General features: G+C 44.3%; 1 protein-coding gene across 1 annotated transcript in view; it reads left to right on the top strand.

Moving 5' to 3' along the window:
* The window catches only part of LOC106579369 (SH3 and cysteine-rich domain-containing protein 2), a 46,984-nt gene that overhangs the window by 14,089 nt on the left and 10,632 nt on the right, over positions 1-22,263 (top strand). Inside the window, exons 2-8 of the mRNA XM_014159209.3 lie at positions 14,064-14,427; positions 14,933-15,027; positions 17,986-18,070; positions 18,331-18,443; positions 18,641-18,710; positions 20,981-21,033; positions 21,994-22,082. Coding sequence (XP_014014684.3) covers positions 14,064-14,427; positions 14,933-15,027; positions 17,986-18,070; positions 18,331-18,443; positions 18,641-18,710; positions 20,981-21,033; positions 21,994-22,082 — 869 coding nt within the window. The remainder of the gene's footprint in view (positions 1-14,063; positions 14,428-14,932; positions 15,028-17,985; positions 18,071-18,330; positions 18,444-18,640; positions 18,711-20,980; positions 21,034-21,993; positions 22,083-22,263) is intronic.

The raw sequence follows: 22,263 nt of genomic DNA, 5'->3' as shown, positions 1-22,263 counted from the left end.
AAACCTATTTCCCCTCAGGAGACTGAAAAGATTTGGCATGGGTCCTCAGATCCTCAAAAGGTTCTACAGCTGCACCATCGAGAGCATCCTGATGGGTTGCATCACTGCCTGGTATGGCAACTGCTTGGCCTCCAACTTCAAGGCACTACAGAGGGTAGTGCGTACGGCCCAGTACATCACAGGGGCCAAGCTTCCTGCCATCCAGGACCTCTATACCAGGCGGTGTCAGAGGAAGGCCTATAGCCACCCTAGTCATAGACTGTTCTCTCTGCTACCGCACGGCAAGCCGTACCGAAGTGCCAAGTCTAGGTCCAAGAGGCTTCTAGACAGCTTCTACCCCCAGGGCTCCCGAGTGGCGCAGCGGTCTAAGGCACTGCATCTCAGTGCAGGAGGCGACTGGTAGGCCGTCATTGTAAATAACAATTTGTTCTTAACTGACTTGCCTAGTTAAATAAAGGTTAAAAATAAAAAGCCCCAAGCCATAAGACTCCTCAACATCTAATCAAATGGCTACCCAGACAATATGCACTGCCCCCTCCTCTCCTCCTCCTCCTTTATGCTGCTGAACCTCTAGGTTATTATTTATGCATAGTCACTTTAATAACTCTACCTACATGTACATATTACCTCGACTAACCGGTGCCCACACACATTGACTCTGTACCGGTACCCCCCTGTGTATAGTCTCGCTATTGTTATTTTATTGCTGCTCTTTAATTATTTGTTACTTTTATTTCTTATTTTTTAAGGTATTTTTCTTAAAACTGCATTGTTGGTTAAGGGCTTAAGGGCTTGTAAGTAAGCATTTCACTGCTGTATTCGGGCGCAAGTGGCAAATAAAATTTGATTTGATTTATACAATAAATCTCATTTCACATAACAGTACAATATAAGGTTAATGCAATGTACAGTATGAAATAGAAATGTAGAGTATAGCCTGCGAGGCTAGCCAACCTTCTCAACGACAGTGCATTTGCGAAAGCTAACAGTCAGTAAAATAGTCAAAATATCTAAAAAAAAAAAAATACACATGCCATACCTGATAATGACAGGAAATACGTCCATAAACAAATGCTGTGCTGCCCTTATACGCCAACTCCCCTGCAATGTACTAACAATGAAAGGGGACATGAGTAGTAGCGATGGCGGCAAGAACAGATACAGCTACATATCTATACCTATCTTTTTGATGATATCTCGCATCGTATCAGTTTGACTATCATAATATTATTTTTGCACTAGTTGTTTGTACCTGCACCAAAAAACGCCAGTTTTTTTCCTTCATAGATTTTTCCCTAAACTTCTTTTTAAATAGGGAGCGAATTTTGTTTTCAGCACTTTTATTTCCCTGACTGATCAAAACTAGTTTTCTCGTGGTTCTCTCTTGTCCCGCTGCAGCAGACATATGGTGAGCAATATGTTTGGAACATCGAATCGCAATAAAATCACAGTATCAAATAGCAATACATATAGAATAGCGAGAGTCACGAGAATCACAGTACGTATCGTGTCGGCACCTAAGTATCGTGATAATATCGTATCGTGAGGTCCCTGGAAATTCCCCAGCCCTAATGAGTAGCTATGCTAGCCCAATGACGACGTGTACAGACATCTACCACCTCATGCTAATTGCTAAAGCTGCTTAGGCAGGATTTAGAGATGCTACATATAGCTAGCTCCTCTTCACACATACATACACTCAGACCAAATCACTCAAGCACGTGGAGTGTTGGCTAGTTAGGCTAAAATAGGCTAAATAAGGCTAAAAATACCTACCACCCCCAGAAAAGCCAGACCGTTTATGCGCAAAGCTAAAAGTGAGGCCTGAGAGAAACTGATTAAACTGACAGTGGGTGGCCATTGATTTCTTTCACTTCTCTTGCAATGATATCTTCACCCTTAGCTCTTGTATAAAACATACATTTGCAAAACACATCATTTGACAATTATCTCCCCTACTGTTGGCACTTCTTTTACCATGTTTTTTGTTTCTTGGTGCATTGTAAATACTGTCAAGCGTCCTAACTTAAATATATTTAAATGTTTTAAATTTGCTGACAGGACTATGGCTTAGTTCTCTGTACTTTTAGGATGAAAAGTTTAGTCAACTCAGTGTAATAAGTTGAGTGTACTTAAAGGGGCAATATGCAGTTTGCACAATAAGGCTGGAGTTACACAAAGCAACATTTTAGTTGCAGGTTGCAAGTGACATCATCATCTCAAGCAACTTTGCTCAGGGGCGGAAATCCCGGGGGGGGGGGGGGGACGGGGGGGACACGACCCCCCCATCCTGGGAAAAATATGATTTGTCCCCCCCAATATATCACTGAAACATAACTATGTAATTTAAATAATATTAATAATACGCAATGAAAGCAATTGTGCTGATTATAGACACTTAATAGCGCGTTCTTAAGTTTCAAAAGATTGCGACCCCCCCACCCTTTGTCTCACAATGGTTTGATCCACTGCCAGTTCCTTAGTTGGCAAGGTAACAGAGGGGTCGTATCCACTGTCTGAAAGGCACTCAATGAACGTAACTGACGTGAGGTTAATCCAGTCAATCGCGCACACACACTAGCTGAATATGCAGAGCTAGCGCGCAAATATTAACTATTAAGCTAGCTTGTACCTACTCCATTTATGTGGCCTCGTCAAAGATGGAATCTTTGCTATCGTCAATTTATTCCAAGATCGGCATGCAGATGATGTAAGTTAGTGCTTCAAAGTCCCTGTGATAAGGTTAGCGATAAACTGGAGTCCAAACTGAACAGAACTACACTCTCTTCTACCATTGTCTTAAATATATTTAATGGTCTCGTTGCAAAAGCTAAATTGTCGCAAGGGAACTTTTATTTATTTATTTTATTTCACTTTTATTTAACCCGGGTAGCAAAGATTATAGCAAACACCACTGAAACGGAATTGGTGCTCGCTAGCTTTGCAAATTCAGCTATTGTTGGAAGCCAGCCAATATGAAACAAACTATTAAAATTACAAAAGGTTGCAGCATATGTTGTGTAAATGGTGAACTCATACAGCTGTCAACTCTTGTCATTTTAATCCGTTTCACATTTGCTAGCTACCTTTTAGATCGAAGCCCAAATAGAATGATAAAAGATAAGATGATAGAAGCCCATCTCCTACTGTAAATAACCTACACACTGTGTGTGTGTGTAGCCAGCCAGCCAGGTAGAAAAAGGGCAGAAAAATAAAAGACGGACATCAGAGTATTTGTCAGTACACCAAAACGCAAAGTAAGAACCCTAGTAGCCTAATATCTCAAAGACTAGTTGATAAAATGTTCATAAGAAAGAAATGAAATTCTAATGGAAATGTTTCACAATGATGTCATTAGGCAGAGCAGGCAACAGATGGCACACAGACAGCAGAGTTGGGGACAGATATGCAGGGACAGACTGGCAGAGACAGGGAGTCTCAGGTAAGTTTGTTGAGTCTTTGTTTGGCAACATTATGAAAGGTTCTCAATTTTTTTAACTTGTAAAATAGGAACATAATTGGAAAATGCCATGGATACCCCCACTCTCAACTTAAACTGGTGACTGAACTAAGATTTGTTAAAGGCAATGGTATTGCTGTTGTGATTAGTTGTGTAGTTTTGGGTACCGGTAGTTAGGAGTACGGCAAACACCTTATTTCTTTGGTTCCTCAATATACATTTACCATATTACAATGTAGGCTATGTGTTACAGCACTACTTTTGGTGTCCCCCTCAGGAATTGCTCTTGAAAAAATGTCATGTAATTGTCCCCTCCAAAGTTGATATCAGATTTTCGCCCCTGACTTTGCTGTTACATAAAGCAACTCAAACGCGATTAGAATTGCATGCAACAGAGAATCAAATTGAAGCAGCTTCTGTCCTATTGTTTGAGAATTCTATACCCCATGTCATCTGCTGCATTACATAATGGTTTCACAAATGATTTGTTTTTCCAACCATTTGGTTATTGTAACAGCATGGATATGAACACAATGCTAGCTAGCCAAAATGACATTGCAAACACCAACACAGCTAGCTAGCAATGAGCTATCCAAGCTAGCAACTAATTAAGCTAGTTCATGGTGAATAATTTAAGTTGAAACTGGTCAGTGAGAGGTTTAGGTTCACTTTGAACATGACATTTATTGACTGCCAAACCATGTACATAAACCTTTACTAGCCATTCTATTAACAATTCTATCAATCATCGTGGTTCCCGCAGCACTGACAGCTGTGTTGACATGACAACTCGGTCGGAGTTCTGAACCTTCGAATGGATCATGTGACAACAGCATTTGTTTTGATTGGCAGTTGCTTTGTATTTGTATTTATTAAGGATCCCCAGCAGCTACTCTTCCTGGGGTCCAGCAGAATTAAGGCAGTTTATACAGTTTTTAAAACATTACAATACATTCACTGATTTTACAACACGCTGTGTGACCTCAGGCCCCTACTCCACCACTACCACATATCTACAGTACTAAATCCATGTGTACGTGTGTGTATAGTACGTATGTTATCGTGTGTGTATGCATGTGTCTGTGCCTATGTTTGGGTTGCTTCACAGTCCCTGCTGTTCCATAAGGTGTATTTTCATCTGTTTTTTAAAGCAAATTTTACTGCTTGCATCAGTTACATGATGTGGAATAGAGTTCCATGTGGTCATGGCTCTATGTAGTACAGTGCGCCTCCCATCGTCTGTTCTGGACTTGGGTACTATGAAGAGACCTCTTGTGGCATGTCTTGTGGGGTATGCATGTGTGTCCGAGCTGTGCTCCAGCAGCTCAAACAGACAGCTCGGTCCACTCAACATGTCAATACCGCTCATAAATACAAGTAGTGATTAAGTCAATCTCTCCTCCACTTTGAGTCAGGAGAGATTGACATGCATATGATTAATATTAGCTCTCTGTGTACATCCAAGGGCCAGCTTGCAACTAATTGCACAAAGTTGACATTTTTGCAACTGCATGCAACCAAGTTGCAGATAAGTTGCTTATTAGTTGCTGGGGCTGTTTCAGGAATCAATCAAGAAGCAACTAGGTTGCAAGAAACCAAGCTGTTTTGGCAAAAAGCTGAGAGATGGGGCTAGAGAAATGTACCCACTCTCAAATTCATGGATAGAGCTATGGATACAAGGGGTGCATTCAGTTCGATTGAATGTTTGCTACATTGCAGAACGGTTTGTACTCAACTACATGCTTCCCCAAAATGTTCTTGTACACTCTGGAACAGACTTTTGAGGTATTTTTGATCCGTTTGGTGGAGTGACGCATTTAAAGGGCAGCGGCCATGCTAACAGTGTTCCACAACCCAACCCCTCCCCGTCTTTCAGCTGGTCATTCAGTACATCACTGTTTCTGTTGAATTGAACGTTCCAGTACGTTTTTTCGAACTGAACGCAGCCCTGGACTGACCGTCCATGTTATCAAAATGATAGTTTAACCATGTTTTGAGGCCATACAGTGTTTGTTTACAATTGTTTTGTTTAAAAAACAAAGGAGAAAAACAAACTTATATTTTGGGGTACAACAGTTGAACTAAGTAGTGTGAGAAACAGGAAGTCGACAGTAAATCTAATGTGTACTGAAGGCCTAACAGAAGCAGGTCGTTTTTTTGTGCTCGATACCTTACCGTTATTCCAAGGCATGCCGTGTGAACGCCTCCGTAACCCTAATCATTAATTTATCTATGCATCTCACAACACGTTATTTTTAGCTCGCCGCCAAACAACCCTCTGTGGACTGCTCATCTTCAAACAGCTGAAGAAGAACAAGGCCACAATGTCTTCACTGCCTCTGTCTTTACCATCTGTCTATCTGTCTGTCAGAGGGAGGAAAAAAGGCTCTGTGCATTGTTTGGGATTTCAAAAGCAAGGGTTTCTCTCTCTCTCTCCCTCCCCCCCCCTCTCTCTCTCTCTCTCTCACACACACACACACACACACACACTCTGTCCTGCTATCGCTATTTCTCTCTTTTTTCTATCCCTGTCTCACTCTCACACGGTCCTTCCTCTATTGCTCCCTCTTTCTCTCTTTTACACTAATTGAGCAGCCAGTTGTTCAGAGAGAGGGGGGGGGGGTCTGTGTTTTTTGGAACTATGAATTGATGCAACAGCACATGAGGGAGAGACTGCTGCAATTGAAGAGGGTTGGCGTCCCCCAAGGGTCTGCTTTTGTTCCTTTCAAATTCAGGGAGACATGTGGTAAGAGACAAGGAGCAGAGGAGCACATTTGGGAAGTCGCCATTTGCCCTCCTCGCATGTAAATAGGCTACTCACAAACACAAACACCCACACACACAGTCAAATACACACACACACACACACACACACATACACACACAAACAGTCTCACACTTACACAGGCCTAACCACACACCAAAAAGGTCACACATATACACGCACAGTCTCACACTATACACACACAGTCACTCCCCCCGCGTACACACACACACACACACACGCACAGACACATACACACCCCTACCACCACACACACACACCTTTCAGCCCCTGATGTGTGAGTGGCGAATAGAACAGTTATGAGTCAGATGCTTCATGCAGTCACTTTGGTAGTACTAATGGTGTAAGGTGTGAAAAACACCCATGAGACCCAAACCTGTCACAGGGCCCTTCTGTTCACAGCTGGCACCCACTGCGGCAGTTCGGGACAATGGGAGAAGCCAAGGCACTTAACCTGGCCTTTGCATATTGATATGAGATCCATGAAGCCCGAACCTAAGAGGCGTGGAATTAAATTGAGATTGCTGAATAATGCAAACCTACTGTATAGTGATTAGCCCAGTGGGATGCACTCACAAGTGTGTCGACTGAGGTACTTAGGTGTGCTGTCAGTGGTGCATAATGGTAGTTATTCACATAGGCCTGCGGAAATATGCAGATTTGCTACTATAATGAGAGGATGAAGGGAAGGTTTAATTAACATGATTGTACATATGCAAACACATACATAAAACATGTGATGTCATACAATACTTAAAAAAACAGGTACAAATATATAAATGCTGGTTGGCAGTTTTTGTCATGATCTGCCAGGAGTTTGCCAAATTGGTCAATTGATACATTTTCAAGTCCATAACTATAGAGAACATACGAAAATTCTATGGTAATACAACATTTAAGTTGACACACTCCCAGGAATGTCATACATGATGGATCATTAGCTAATACACTAACTTTCTCACATCTAAATGCTCTGGGCGGGGTGGGTGTGGAGTCAGAGACAGTAGTGGGGTCAAACTGTAGACCCCAGTTCCTACATTTGAACATAAATGTATTTTACCGAACAAAACTATGCAACATTCTATGTGTGGGACCCTCAGTGTAATATTGGAGCTGTGAGTCAGGAAGCAGGTTCAACGTTTAACAAAACAACAACAACCAGAAACGAGACAATTCCATGTGGCTATATGCTGGTACACAAGGATAATACCAATTGGTGAGAAAACATAGGAGAGTGACATATAAAGCGGAGGAAATCAAGGTAATGAAGTCCAGGTGTGAATCATAATGATTAACAGGTGCGCGTAATGATGAGTGCCAGGTGTGCGTAATGATGAATCCCAGGACCGGTGGTTAGTATTCTGGCGGCGTTGTACGCCGGAGGGGAGGAACAGGAGAAGATGTGACAGTACCCCCTCTCTGATGCGCAGCTCCAGCCGCAGGACGACACTGACCAGAGGGATGACCCCGAGGACGAGGAGCGGGTCGGTCCGGGCGGCGAAGGTGGAAGTCACAGATGATGTTGGGGTCCAGAATGTCCACCGGAACATACCCCTCCAAGTCCACCAGATACTGAAGCCGACCCCCACGACATCGGGAGTCCAGTAGAGATCTGACAGCGTACGCCGGACCCCCCTCAATGTCCAGGGCGTGGAGGTGTGTCGTGGGGGACAGTATCAGCTAGGGAACCAGGAACCACCGGCCTGAGAAGGGAGACATGAAAAGAGGGTGATATGCGATAGTGACTGGGTAGTTGTAACCTGTACATCACCTCATTGACCCTCCGGAGAACCTTGAACGGCCCCACAAACCGGGGGCTCAGTTTGTTGCAGGGCAGGCGGAGTGGGAGTTTCCCGGTAGAGAGCCAGATGCGGTCCCCAGGATGGAACACAGGGGTCTCACTGTGGTGGCGGCCTGCCTGTTTGTTCCTTCTGACGATGGACAGTGCGCTTGAGTCTCACATGTGCGTCACTCCACACCTCCTTTGCGTGCCGGAACCACTCATCTACCGCAGGAGCCGTGGTCTGGACCGGGATCCATGGGGCCAGGGCCAGCTGGAAATCCAAAACACACTGGAACGGGGTCAACCCAGTGGAGGAGTGATGTAGGGAGTTCTGAGCGTACTCTGCCTAGGGAAGGAATCGTGCCCACTCACGCTGCTGGTCCTGACAGTGACTCCTCAGGAACCTCCCCAGCTCCTGGTTCATCCTCTTCACCTGCCCATTGGACTGAGGCCGATACCCGGAAGTGAGGCTGACCGTGACCCTGAGCTTCTCCAAGAAGGCCCTCCAAACTCGTGATGTAAATTGGGGGCCACGGTCGGAGACGATGTCCTCCGGAAGGCCATAATGCTGGAAGACCTGCTGGAAGAGTGCCTCAGAAGAGGGATTAATCAACATGACTTGGAAAATCTATCCACTACCACCAGAATGGTGGTGAAACCATCAGAGGAGGGAAGATCGGTTACAAAGTCAATGGATAGATGTGACCAAGGTTGCTGAGGCATGGGAAGCGGCAGGAGCTTCCCTGCTGGAGCATTCCGGGGGGACTTGGTTTGAGCACATATGGAACCCGGAGTTGACATACCGAGTGACATCCTGCACCAAGGTGGGCCACCAGTACTTCTCCGCGATGGAGGGGATGGTGCGAGTAATACCTGGACTTCCAGCGACGACAGCTGTGTGTGCCCAGGTCAGCAGCTGATCCCTTATCCCTGTGGGAACGTAGAAGCGCTGGGGAGGACAATTCCAGGGTGCGGGCTCCCTCTCTAGAGCCTGGTGGTTGTCCACATCTATGTCCCAAACCACTGGACCCACGACTCGGGAGGATGAGATTATGGGTGCCCTCTGGACAAGAACATCTCCCGAATTGTAGATACGGGACAGAGCATCGGCCTTGATGTTCTTAGAACCTGGGCGATAGGTCAGCGTGAAGTCGAACCTGGTGAAGAAAAGGGCCCACCTGGCTTGGCGCGGATTCAGTCTCCTCGCTGTCCATATGTATTCTAGGTGCCGATGGTCGGTGAGGTTGATGAATGGTTCCATGGCGCCCTCAAGTCAGTGTTTCCACTCCTCTAATGCCAACTTAACCGCAAGGTGCTCCCAATCGCCGACGTTGTAATTCCTCTTTGCGGAGGACAGTTTCTTGGAGAAAAAAGCACAAGGATACAATTTCAATGAGTTACCCTGTCTTTGTGACAAAACTGCCCCCACGCCCACCTCAGATGTGTCTACCTCAACCACAAAAGGTAGCGTGGGATCTGGGTGTTTTAGCAAGAAGGCGGAGGTGAAACGCCCCTTGAGGAGACGAAAGGAAACATCGGCTGCTGGAGACCACACCAGCCTGTGAGGCCCACCCTTGAGGAGGGAGGTAAGAGGGGTGGCGACAGCGCAGAAGTTCCTGATGAAGCGGCGGTAGAAATGGGCAAGCGCCAAAAACCGTTGTAACCCCTTGATGGTGGTTGGGACTGGCCGCATCACCTTACCGCATCTATCTTCGTGTCCTCCATCCTCACTCCCTGCGGGCTGATTTGGTAACCCAAGAAGAATATAGCCCTCTGGTGGAATTGACACTTCTCCGCCTTGACGAACAGGTGGTTGACCAATAGGCGTTCCAGGACTACTCGAACGTGGGTGATGTGATCCTTCAGGTTGGTCGAGAAGATCCGGATGTCATCGATGTATACAATCACCTGCCATCCGAGCATGTCCCTGAACACCTCATTGACGAATGCCTGGAACACTGACGGAGCATTGGCTAAGCCAAAGGGCATAACCAAATACTCGTAGTGACCAGACATCGTGCTGAACGCCATCTTCCACGCATCCCCCTCCCGGATGCGGATGAGATTGTAGGCACTCCGCAGGTCCAGTTTGGTGAAGAACTGGGCCCAGTGGAGCTGCTCGATGGCTGATGGCACCAACGGGAGAGGGTACCGATACTTCTTGGTAATGTCATTGAGTCCTCGGTAATCGATACATGGGCGTAATCCTCCATCCTTCTTAGCCACGAAGAAGAAACCAGCCGATGCAGGGGACGTGGATGTGCGGATGAAACCCTGTTGGAGTGCCTCTTTTGAATGTAATTCTCCATGGCCTGGGTCTCAGCCACAGACAGAGGGTAGATGCGTCTGCGCGGAGGTGTAGCACTGGAAACAGGTCAATGGCACATTCCCAGGGGCGATGAGGGAGACAAGTAGCACGGGTCTTGGAGAATGCGTCCTTTAGGTCCTGGTACTCTTCCGGGATGTTAGGCTGAAGGGAAACCATAGGACTCTCAACCGACGTGGAACCACAGGAGACAGGGAAGCGGGTCTTCCGGCATTTAGGTGACCAGTCTGTGCTTTTCATCCTCGACCATGAGATGGTTGTGCCAGCAGCAACAAGAGAATCTTGTTTCTCATGCACTCCCCAAGCGGGCTGTCATGTGCCTTTGACTGAGGAATGGCTTCCGTCTGGCCACTACCATAAAGGCCGGATTGGTGGAGTGCTGCAGAGATGGTTGTCCTACTGGAAGGTTCTCCCATCTCCACAGAGGAACTCTGGAGCTCTGTCAGAGTGACCATCAGGTTCTTGGTTACCTCCATGACCAAGGTCCTTCTCCCCCGATTGCTCAGTTTGGCCGGGCGGCTAGCTCTAGGAAGAGTCTTGGTGGTTCCAAACTTCTTCCATTTTAGAATGATAGAGGCCACTGTGTTCTTGGGGACCTTCAATGCTGCAGACATGTTTTTGTACCCTTCCCCAGATCTGTGCCTTGACACAATCCTGTCTCGGAGCTGCAAGAACAATTCCTTTCGACCTCATGGCTTGGTTTTTGCTCTGACATACACTGTCAACTGTGGGACCTTATATACACAGGTATGTGCCTTTCCAAATCATGTCCAATCAATGGAATTTATCACAGGTGGACTCCAAACAAGTTGTAGAAACATCTCCAGATGATCAGTGGAAACAGGATGCACCTGATCTCCATTTCAAGTCTCATAGCAAAGGCTAGGTATACTTATGTAAATAAGGGATTTTTTTTCTTTTATATATATATAGATTTGGAAAAAAATCTAAAAACCTGTTTTTGCATTGTCATTATGGGGTATTGTGTGTAGACTGAGGAAAAATGTTCTTTAATACATTTTAGAATAAGGCTGTAACGTAACAAAATGTGGAAAAGGTCAAGGGGTCTGAATACTTTCCGAATGCACTGTAAATAGGTTGAAATTTCTGGTTCTTTGTGTAAAGTAGATGATAGAACATAAGTCTATGTCACAAGTCAGGAAATTAATTTGATGCGCTACAGAATTTGATGAAACTTGCAGGTTTTACTCTCCAGCTTTGAAATAGGTATAGCAAAATATATTTGTTAATGATATAATAATGAATATTATTTTTTATACAATTATGTAATTATAATTTATCTTCCAGATTTCACAGAAGAAGTTGTCTTTAAGAAGGCTTTTAAGTGTTTCAATACCTTACCCAAGGTCGAGATCTGAGACTGGTGACTGAGACGGCCATGGCATATGGTTTCCATCGTTTTCAAGCTCATCAAACCATTCGGTGACTAATCGTGCCCTGTGGATGCGGGCATTGTCATCCTATGTGGACATAGCCATCGTAGCCAAAATAATGGCCTTAAATAATTGCTTAATTAACTCAGGAACCACACCTGTGTGGAAGCACCTGCTTTCAATATACTTTTTATCCCACATTTACTCAAGTGTTTCTATTATTAAGTACATTAAATACAAAAACAAGGTCAAATGTGTAAACGATGTGGTGGAAAGAGAAAAAAATCAAATAGACTATTTTGAATGAACCACCAGTCAACCCTATAAAAGCCCATTAAAAATGAGCCTGTATGCAGCTCGGGGTAGAAAAACACTTGCAAGAGGTGCTCGCTAATGGGTCAACAGAGAGAGTGCTCTTTTCATCACTCAAGATAATTGGCGTCAGTGGAGCCATGGCTTAAGGGAGGAAAAGAGGAACCCACTCAACGTTATTGATGACCGTTTCTCCGAGTGAGCGCAGGCTCCAATAAGCTTCCGCAGGTGCAGAGGGAAATGATGTGAAAGCTACAAACACTCAGTGACACAGACATATGGAGACACGAATATATGCAGGCACGCATGCGCACACACACACACACACACGCCAACTTATACAAGGCCTTGATAATGATATATACACACACACACACACACAGTTGTGTCATATTTCTTTATCTTTAGGCTACTGCAGTGCAGGTGCAAACAGAAACAAACAAGCTGTAACCTGCAGACAAAATACACCGAAAAGCATATAACAAACAGCTAGCTATACACCACAGACACAAGCTGTAAGGCGTAAACATAACACACAACTATACTGCGCCACAGAATAAAAAATAAAAAAACAGCCGTACCGGTCAGATAGGCAGCTAATAGTGGTATGCCCAACACTTTCACCTCAATCTTTGTGACTATCGCTGCGTGTGAGTGTGCTTTTGGTTTTACTATATAAAAAAATATAAAAAAACAAGGAAAATTGGAGACATTTCGTCGGTACCCACAAGGAAAAGGTTATTTTAGGCTTAGGGGTTAGGTTTAGGGTTAGGGTTACAATTAGGTTTATGGTTAGAATTAGAGTTAGGGTTAGAGTTAGGGGTTAGGTTTAAGGTTAGGGTTATGGTTAGGACAGGGTTGGAGTACCATTGGTTAGGAGTTAGGATTTAGGGTTAAATTAAGGGCTCAGGGTTAAATTTAGGATTAGGGGTTAGGGAATATAGGATTTTGAATGGGAATTAATAGTTTGGTCCCCACACTGGTAGTAAAACAAATGTGTGTGTGTGTGTGTGCCTGCAGGGGGGCTCTCTCATTCCGTAGGCCATTCTAATGATGTAGGAATCTGTGGCTTATTATTATACCATAGGACCTCATTGCCTTCCACTCCCCATAATCTTATATCATTAGCAGCATCATAATATTGCGGCCAAGATGCCTGGGCAAGTCCACTGAAAGTGAGGCGGCCGGAGGAGTGAAATATCAACCTAGTGTTTGTTCCTTGTTGTGCATCAGTACATCACAGTACGGAGGAGCAGACCAGTCAATAAACTAATCAAATCTGAATTTTAAGGGGTATTGACTTGAGTTCCCAGGATCTGCTATAATTCTGATCCAAACAAGCCAACTGTGGTGTTGTAGGACAAGGGCAATCAGAGGGTACTGCAGGGTCTCTGTCTCGCTTCCCTCTGTCTCACTCCTGTCACCTTATTCAAGTCAGAAGAGCTGTTTCTAGCTGCTGCTAAAATGTTAACGTTTAGATTTTTTGTTTAAGAGTCCGTTAGCAAATTCTGTGGTCGTTTTGTTTTCATCGTCACTGAGTGAATGAATAAATGAATGAATGAATGGATGGATGGAATGAATGTCTTTGATCCAGTGGCTTGAACACAGATCATGACCAGGGATCTTGGGGAGATGTGAGTGGCTGCGGTCAAACCCAGGTCTCGTGCCACAAGACTACGTTAGCCTGCTGCGCAGTAAGCTCATATGCATTAGCTTGGGAAGTTAACACAATTCTTCTGGTCTCTGGCAAGGTTACTCATTACTCGAGAGTGGTTCGCCGAACCACCTTCGTTATCGTTACGTGGAGACAGCGAAGTTATAGTGCTTTGTTAAATTGTGTTCGAATTCTGGAGTTGCTAGATGCGTACATGGGTCTCAAGTTACGATTCAGCCCTTAATGAGTGCACCCTGCTATTCTGAACGACCAGTGTCAGTGATTTTGTCATTCCCCAGCTCTTGTCTATCCATGCTAACCTAATGTCTCCACTCCTCTCTTTCCACAGCTGCAGCGACTAAAGCGCTCCTTGTCCTTCAAGTCAGTGATGCGCAGCAAGAGTGTGGACAACTTCTTCCAGCGCCCCAGCAACGGGGAAGTCCGCCTGCCCTCTGGGATCATCCACGAGCCTCCGCTGACCTCCTCGCCACCACCCTTCGGGGAAACGCCCCTGACCTGCGAGCGCTCACCCTCCCTCTCCCCTTCGCTCAGCCCCAACCCCTCGCTTTCGTCCCACTCGCCCTCCCTCAGTCCCTCCCTCTCCCTGACCTCCAAAGCCCAGCTCCAGGCCCGGCTAGTGAAGACCCACTGTTTCCAGGAGCACGTCTTCCGCCGGCCCACCTGCTGCCAGCAATGCAAACACGTGATCCAGGGTAGGTCGATTTCGGTCCAGTATTCCCTTAATGCAGTGACATGAAATGCAAATAATCTTCTGGTAGATCATGTCACATAAAAGCTATTATCTTTGGGCAGACTACTGACAGACAGTATGCACGTCCAACACAATCTAGCAATCCCATGTGATCAGTGCAATGTTTCCATGAAAGTTTGAGCTCTTGTGGCCAAATGGCAAGTTAGGATTTTGATTGAGGATGAGTTTGAAGTAGATATGGCTAATAATCACACTGTCCATACACATGTTGCCTATAACATCTCTCATCAAAAGGGTCACTTTGACATTTTATAACCTAGTTCTAGTTGATTGATTGATTGATTGATTGATTGATTGATTGATTGATTGATTGATTGATTGATTGATTGATTGATTGATTGATGAATGGATTGTATTGTGTGAGCTGAGGCTACTGTGGGTATGTATAGTATAGTAAAGGAAAGTACAGTACAGTACTGTAGTAACCTGGCTTCCCATCTGTGCAGGGAACTCCAAGCAGGGTCTGCGCTGTAAAGCCTGTAAGCTGGGCACCCACCTCTGGTGCTCCTCTGAGCTGTCCCAACAGCCCTGCACAGGAAAGGTGAGTCAACTGCCCTAGATTCAGATTTCCCCACAGCTGTCTTGTACTCAACCATTACAACCTAAGTAGTGGACTGTTCTAGAGTTAGATATCTACTGCTTTCTGATCCTCAACAATTATGGTCTAAATATATATTTTTTTTTGGGGGGGGGGGCATGGTGCACCCAATACCCTCACTATACAAGGTGGGCTTGCGGGGGGGGCTGCATGTAGTCTCAAAGTCCCAATCGTGTTAGAAGAGGATGATCGTTTTTCCACTAGAGGAGCTAAAAAAAAAAGAAAAGAGAGGATAGAAATAGAAAGAGAATTGACAACCTGACAAAGAGAAACAGCTGAAGAAAAGAGAGAAGAAGAGGATGAGTGAGAGCCATAATAAAATGATCCGCAATGACTCTGAATTTCTATATGTGGAACAAAAGCCGAGGCGAGGGCTGAGGCAGATAGCTCTGTCCTGTTTTTTTCCCCCCATCCATCCCCCTGTCACCCCCCCCACTCACCCTCTTCTTGCATGGATCCGATTTTCTCAAGTCAGTCGGAAAAATCAACATCTCCCTGCACCAGGCGCTGTGGCTAATTCAGTGTGAAATGCGGTGTGTTTGAGGTGCTCGCAGTTCCCGTGGGACGCGACATGTCCGGCAGCAGCAAAACTTGTGTCCGCTGCATAGTCATATTGGAGGAGAGACGGCAGCAACATGCTACAGTAGCTCGTACATAAGTTTAGACCCGTGTTGCTCCCCCCCCCCTGATTAGTATCTAATGAATTTTGGTGTCACTTTGTATGCAAATTAAATATGGCCCCTGTGGAGTGGGATTTTCATTTGAATTCATTTTTAAACTTTTAATTCATTTAACTTAGTGACGTCAGCGTTTTTCTTTTTTAGAGTAAATTACAATTTATTTAAAAAAAACAAGGACCAAACATTATGAAAAGCAAAGGGAGGGTTTGGAAAATATGGTTATACTGGTAATTCACCTTGCCTTCAGATAGGCTCGTTGAAAATGTCCACCATATTGCTTACTAACTCCTAGCCTAGGGGCTAGGAGTTAGGAGTGATGGTGTCAATACAGGATTGGACACCAGTCTCATTTGAGGTCAAAAGAGGGGCAATTGTGTGTTTGTCCAAAAGTGTCCAAAAATCTTAATCAGTTGGACATCTGGGAGCCACATTGAATCCAGCCAGGGGAATATCTTCAAAGGTGCATTAGTAATCTAGCCCAATCCCCAGCCCAGACCAATAATTATAATAAAGGCCCGATTGGGGTGGGGAGAAGGGATGATTAGGTAAGTTTGGTTCGTAATTCCACCCCTCTCAGCTTCACCACCAAATACTATAAAATAAAGTCGTCGGCCAAGATTATCGAGCAAGAGTTTTGTGAACACAACTAGTTTAGTTATCTATTCTCTCTCTCTCTTTCTTTCTCTCTCTCTCCCTCTCGTTCTCATCATCATTTTACCCTATCAGAGGTGAAGCTGTAATTTGGACAGGGACGAGGAGGCCCCCAAGATAAGCAATAAGAGAAGCAATAAGCATTAAATTGACTTTAGATCACTCCAGAGAAAGTAGAAAGTCACCCCTCCAATTCCCCACATGCCCTGCTGAGCACCTTGGGGCCATCTTGACAGCCAATAGGAACCTCTCGTCTCATTTATCAAAATCTCACGGTGGCGCATCTGTTATAATAAGACTAATCTAATCAAATGCAGAGAGGATACTCAGCTCATATAATGACTTATGATTTATGTTTCCAAAATGTTATATTTGGAAGAAGCGAGAATGATCGACCAGTTATCGCCACAAGACCGCGTCGGCGTGCCAAACTAAACCAAGGCATTAGCTCTTGGAGCCAACGCGAGTCTTCCCGCCTTGGGTGAGGTCACTCGTCACGGTTCACCTTACATGAGTATGGTTGACAATATTTGGTCGACGACACTGCCTGGTCCTAGGTTATCCTTTAGGTTATCGGTTCTCATCCCAAGACTGTGTTAGCCCACTGAACTGAAGCCAAGGCATTACCTCGGAAGCTAACACAAGTCTTCAGGTCTTGGGTAAAGTGTCTTATCACATTAGCGTGGTCCTGACACCTTATCTTCTCCTTTCTGTATAAGCTCTCATCCAGCCACTGATGACAGCTGTTGATATATGGATATATTTTACGCTCTGATGCCACAAAGATGAAAGTAGAGCTATGCTGCACCTAGGACGGGCTCGTACAGGAAAAAACAACGACACAACACTGCTCCCTCTGTCAAAAACTTTCAATGACTCAGATCGACCTTTGAGTTCTATTCTGTTCCTATTTCTAAATCAGAATCTGTGATTCATTGCCTCACACGTCTGTGGACTATTTTAATCCCAACAGCTTGGGTATTACTGTGGCGAATGTTGGTTTTCTGTCAAACGACAATGCCGAGGCTTTGTTGTGCTTGTCTAGCTGAAATTGGGTATGAGGTGTGAACGATGCTGTACAGATAGACATGATAAGAGAGTGCAGGTACAGTTCATTGCAAATGCAGAAGGCTAAGAATCGAGTTCCACCTGTCTGCTTGTTCAATTTACGGTGACCCCCGAGCCACAGACTGCAGAGGGAATATCATACACACACACACACACACACACACACACACACACACACACACACACACACACACACACACACACACACACACACACACACACACACACACACACACACACACACACACACACACACACACACACACACTTTCAGCTCCCTTTGTAAACCACAAGACTCCATTTACGGTGGGAAAGTTTCTGACATTTGTGTTTGTCCGCTTTTCGCTGCTTAAATAACATTCAGCTGATAGGGTAAGAATTTGTTCTTAACTGAATTGCCTAGTTAAATAAAGGTTAAATAAAATGAATAAATAGGGACAGTTATTCATCCCCTCTCTGTCTCTTCTCATCCCACTCTACTTCTCTCTTTCTCGCCTGCTAGACGGGGGCCTTTAAACGAAACTTCAGCTCCCCTCTCTTGACTAACGATATGTTAGGGGTGGTCAAGGAAGCTCTACCATCGCAAGGTGAGGGAGTGTGTATGTGTGTGTGCGCGTGCATGTTGCTTGAGTGATCAGTGTTGATGCTACAGATACATAGACCTTTAGTTCATTCCAAGATCTGGTCTTTAGCCTGACACATAGTTTTTCTCTGTGTGTGTGTGTGTGTGTGTGTGTGTGTGTGTGTGTGTGTGTGTGTGTGTGTGTGTGTGTGTGTGTGTGTGTGTGTGTGTGTGTGTGTGTGTGTGTGTGTGTGTGTGTGTGTGTGTGTGTGTGTGTGTTTCTAGAGTCTGATAAAGGGGGAGTTGACCCTGTGTATGAGGCTCTGCGTTATGGGACGTCGCTGGCACAGATGAGTCGCTCTAGCTTCGGAAGCATCACTGAGTCCCCCATTCATAAGGTACACTGTTTCCACGCACTTGCGTTCATAGATACAAATAGTCGATTTGAAATGTTTTCTCACTAAAGCAATGTGTTTTGATATACAAATGCTAACAATAAGAGTTAAAACTGAGCAGTATTTTCCCAGCTTCTTTCCTTTTTTGCACGCTGTCTTCTTCCCTCTCTGACTTGGCACCTTGTTCTGATCTTCTTTAGGTGGAGAGAGTAGGGGAGGGACTGGAAACACAACCAATCGTTGAGGAGGAGTTTGTCCCAGAGACTGAGAGTGAGTTGGATCAAATTCCCCACAATTTACTCACCCCTAACCTATTACCAGACATCTCACCCCAACCTCTCACTCCTAACCTATTATCAGAGATGGAAGAGGAAGTGAGACATCCCACTCTCTGTTTTTTTCTGGTTCATATACATTCAATGAACTAAGCAGACCAGACCCATCATTGGTATCTATGGGAGAGCCACCCCGTTAAGTAGATTACGAATTACAATTTTTTCAATGGTAAACAGCCAGAGTGAACTATCTTTGTTTATCCACCATCTTTGCTATTATCCCTAACCCCTCCCCAATGTTTCCTGTAATATTTTTCAGCACTGAGCAAATTTCAGGTCTGCTGAGTACAAACTTGAACCTTGTGAAATTTCTGTGCAACTTCCGATGCCCGTTTTCTGTGAACACTGAGGCTGTACATGCTTTAATTTACAGTTTTAAGTGGCCAAGTAGACTACTGTGGCTATTTGATCATAATGTAGGCCTACCAGAGTGGCCTACCATAAAAAAACTATGGAGAAAATGAATCACATAACATTTTAACACGGAAATAGGGTTTATATCATTCATCCTACAGTAACAGCCAATGTGTGGTGTTTGATGCAGGCTTACATTCCATGAGACTTGCAAAAAACATGCAGGGCTTGACATTAACCTGTTTATCCACTTGTCCTTCAGACAAGGTGACTGAAAATGTTGTTTGATGCAAGAAACCACTTTACCAAATAAAATGAGTTATTATTCCCATACCATTATTACAGAAAATCAGACATTATGCTACCCTCTGCCTGTTGGCTATTTAGCTTATTCAAGCCTGTCTCAAAATACAACACTGCCCCTTTAATGCATAAAAAAGCTCTTTACCTGACTCGATTTTCAAAGATGGCTAGAAACACACGTTTTGTACTCTTGTAGGAAGCAATCACTCCCACATTGCTAACTACAAGTTAGCTATAACTGGGCTAATAACTCACTAACTAGCAAAGAATATGAACTAATGTGAACACGTGGCTACATGCATTTCTCGCATTGATCTCAAAAGAAGCGCATGATAATCACAACCACCCATGGTGTAAAACAGTCCAGTTCAAAGTAAGTGGCACAAATACATATATGGCAATGGGTCATTTGCATATAGGTCTGCTGCAGCTCTGATTGGTTATTGCGCACCAGTCTGTTTAGAGTACGGGCAATAGACTCCTATTCCGATGCATTCTGCCTACAACAAAATATTTTGCATAGTTAGTTTTGCACACTAAGGCATGAATCTTTTATTTTATTTTGGTATGTTGCATTGAAAGTGGCTAATATTGCGTTGATTCTATTACAATTCCCATAGTAAAGGCAAACATTGCTAATGTTAACTAATGGGGGTAACTCTAGAACTTCGTGCTTCTCTGCGCGACTTGATATTTCTTCTGTGCGCGGCAGTCCCTGGGAAGCTGCGCCTGTGCACTCGCGTTGCTGAGAGGAAACATTGCCCCTCCCTATCCTTTCACCCTAAAGCACGCTCACTCCAAACCCCCAAAACTCTGGGCTTTAAATGGTTGAGTCAACCTATTTCCTCATTATTTCAAACTCATTTATCAATGTCATGTCATTTAAATGTAATCAATGTAATGTTATATATGTAATGTTGCATCAACGTGACTAGTTGGTTGAACTTGCAAAAAGCCAAGCCTGGACTGTCAACCATTGTCCTCTCTCCTGAAATAATCTCTTTCATTATAGACTATCATTATACCCATCCATTAAACTGAGAAGGCCTTCCATTGCCAAAACTAGGTGGTGTGTGTGTGTGTGTGTGTGTGTGTGTGTGTGTGTGTGTGTGTGTGTGTGTGTGTGTGTGTGTGTGTGTGTGTGTGTGTGTGTGTGTGTGTGTGTGTGTGTGTGTGTGTGTGTGTGTGTGTGTGTGTGTGTGTGTGAGAGTATGCCTGTGTGTTTGTGTGTGCGTGTTTGTGTATGCATGCGTGTCTGTAGTGAATTCACCAGTGTCTTTCCATTTTCAATAAATCCGATGATATAAAGTACTGTGTATGCTTTAACTAACTGACCTTGTCTTTGTGCTATACTGCAAAGTGACAAGACCCCCTCCCTCTTTCTCTCTTTATCTTTCTGTATCTCTACTCTCTTTCAATCTGTATGCTCCCTCTCTCTCTTTCACTCTCCCTCCCTCCCTCCCTCTCTCTTTCTCTCTCTCCTCTCTCTCTCTTCCCTGCTCTCGAGCTATCTTCTCTCTCTCTCTCTCTCGCTCTCTCTCCCTCTAGCTCTCAATCCTCCTGAAAGTGAGGCTGATTCAGAGGACAGGGTCAGTCTGAAGGTGCGTAGTCAGCATATCTCTTTCCTTTCCTCCTTTCATCCCTCTTCACCTCTAACTTTAAACCCTCCCTCTCTTTATCTATCCTTTCAAACTCTACCTATCAACCTCCATGTGACTTTTTGTTCACCCCTGTTTTACTAAAATTGCATAGGCCAATACAGTACCGTAATAGCGTAGTATATGCTATTTACGATTGATTGCCATCCCCATGAGTGTACCACCCTCCTTCAGGCCATGGATGAGGCATGCAATGACATCAAACCAGACCTACAGTATGTCAGGCTTGGATTCGCCATGCCAAAACGGTTTTCCCCAGGCGCATGAACAATGAGGATATTTACTGCGATTTCGATGAGAACCTATGGCCAAATGCTCAAGACAGGCTGGACAGAAACTAGTGCCTGCTAAATATTATGTCTCTTTCCTTTCTTTCATTTGATTACATTGTGAAAGATGACTTCAATGATCACGCCTTTGGTCACACATGGGATAGAAATTACAGAAATGTTATGTTCAGTAAATTTGAATGTGTAGTGCAAGTGTATTGCCTAATGTGAAAACAGTGTAATGTACTGTAATTTACAGTACTGAATCATTCTACATTCAATGGGCAATTTTTAAACATGCATATTACATTTTTTGCTATTGGATTAACTGGTTGTTAAAATAACTAAATTGAGAAGATATCATTATTTTGTGTTTTGGTGAACCAATGTACTCATATTTCGAAAGTAAACTTATATTTTGGATCAATGGTGAAAGATGTCCACAAACAAAACGAATGCACAATGAAAGGTTTTGAATGCAAGACTTGCTGCATTACAAGTGTTACCAGTTTGGAAATTTGTAATAGAAGTTTTGAAAATTCACCACACACATACTTGTGAAAATAGTACCAAAGTAATCAAATGAAATACAAAGTGTGTGAATTAGACTAATCTGGTGTGTGCGTGTGTCCAGACTCCAAAGCGCATCGACGTCCACTCTGTACACACCTACGTGGCTCTGTACAAGTTCATCCCTCAGGAGAAGAATGATCTGGAGTTGCAGTGAGTTAAATACATAGTACCTTTGTTTGTGTGTGTGTGTGTGTGTGTGTGTGTGTGTGTGTGTGTGCATGCATGTGATTTTGTGTGTGTGTGTGTGTGTGTGTGTGTGTGTGTGTGTGTGTGTGTGTGTGTGTGTGTGTGTGTGTGTGTGTGTGTGTGTGTGTGTGTGTGTGTGTGTGTG

This window comes from Salmo salar, chromosome 19 (assembly GCF_965601325.2).
Source record: "Salmo salar chromosome 19, fSalSal1, whole genome shotgun sequence".
In the NCBI taxonomy this organism is placed as follows: domain Eukaryota; kingdom Metazoa; phylum Chordata; class Actinopteri; order Salmoniformes; family Salmonidae; genus Salmo; species Salmo salar.
Note: the sequence above shows the minus strand (reverse complement) of the source record. Positions and strands in the feature narration are given on the sequence as shown.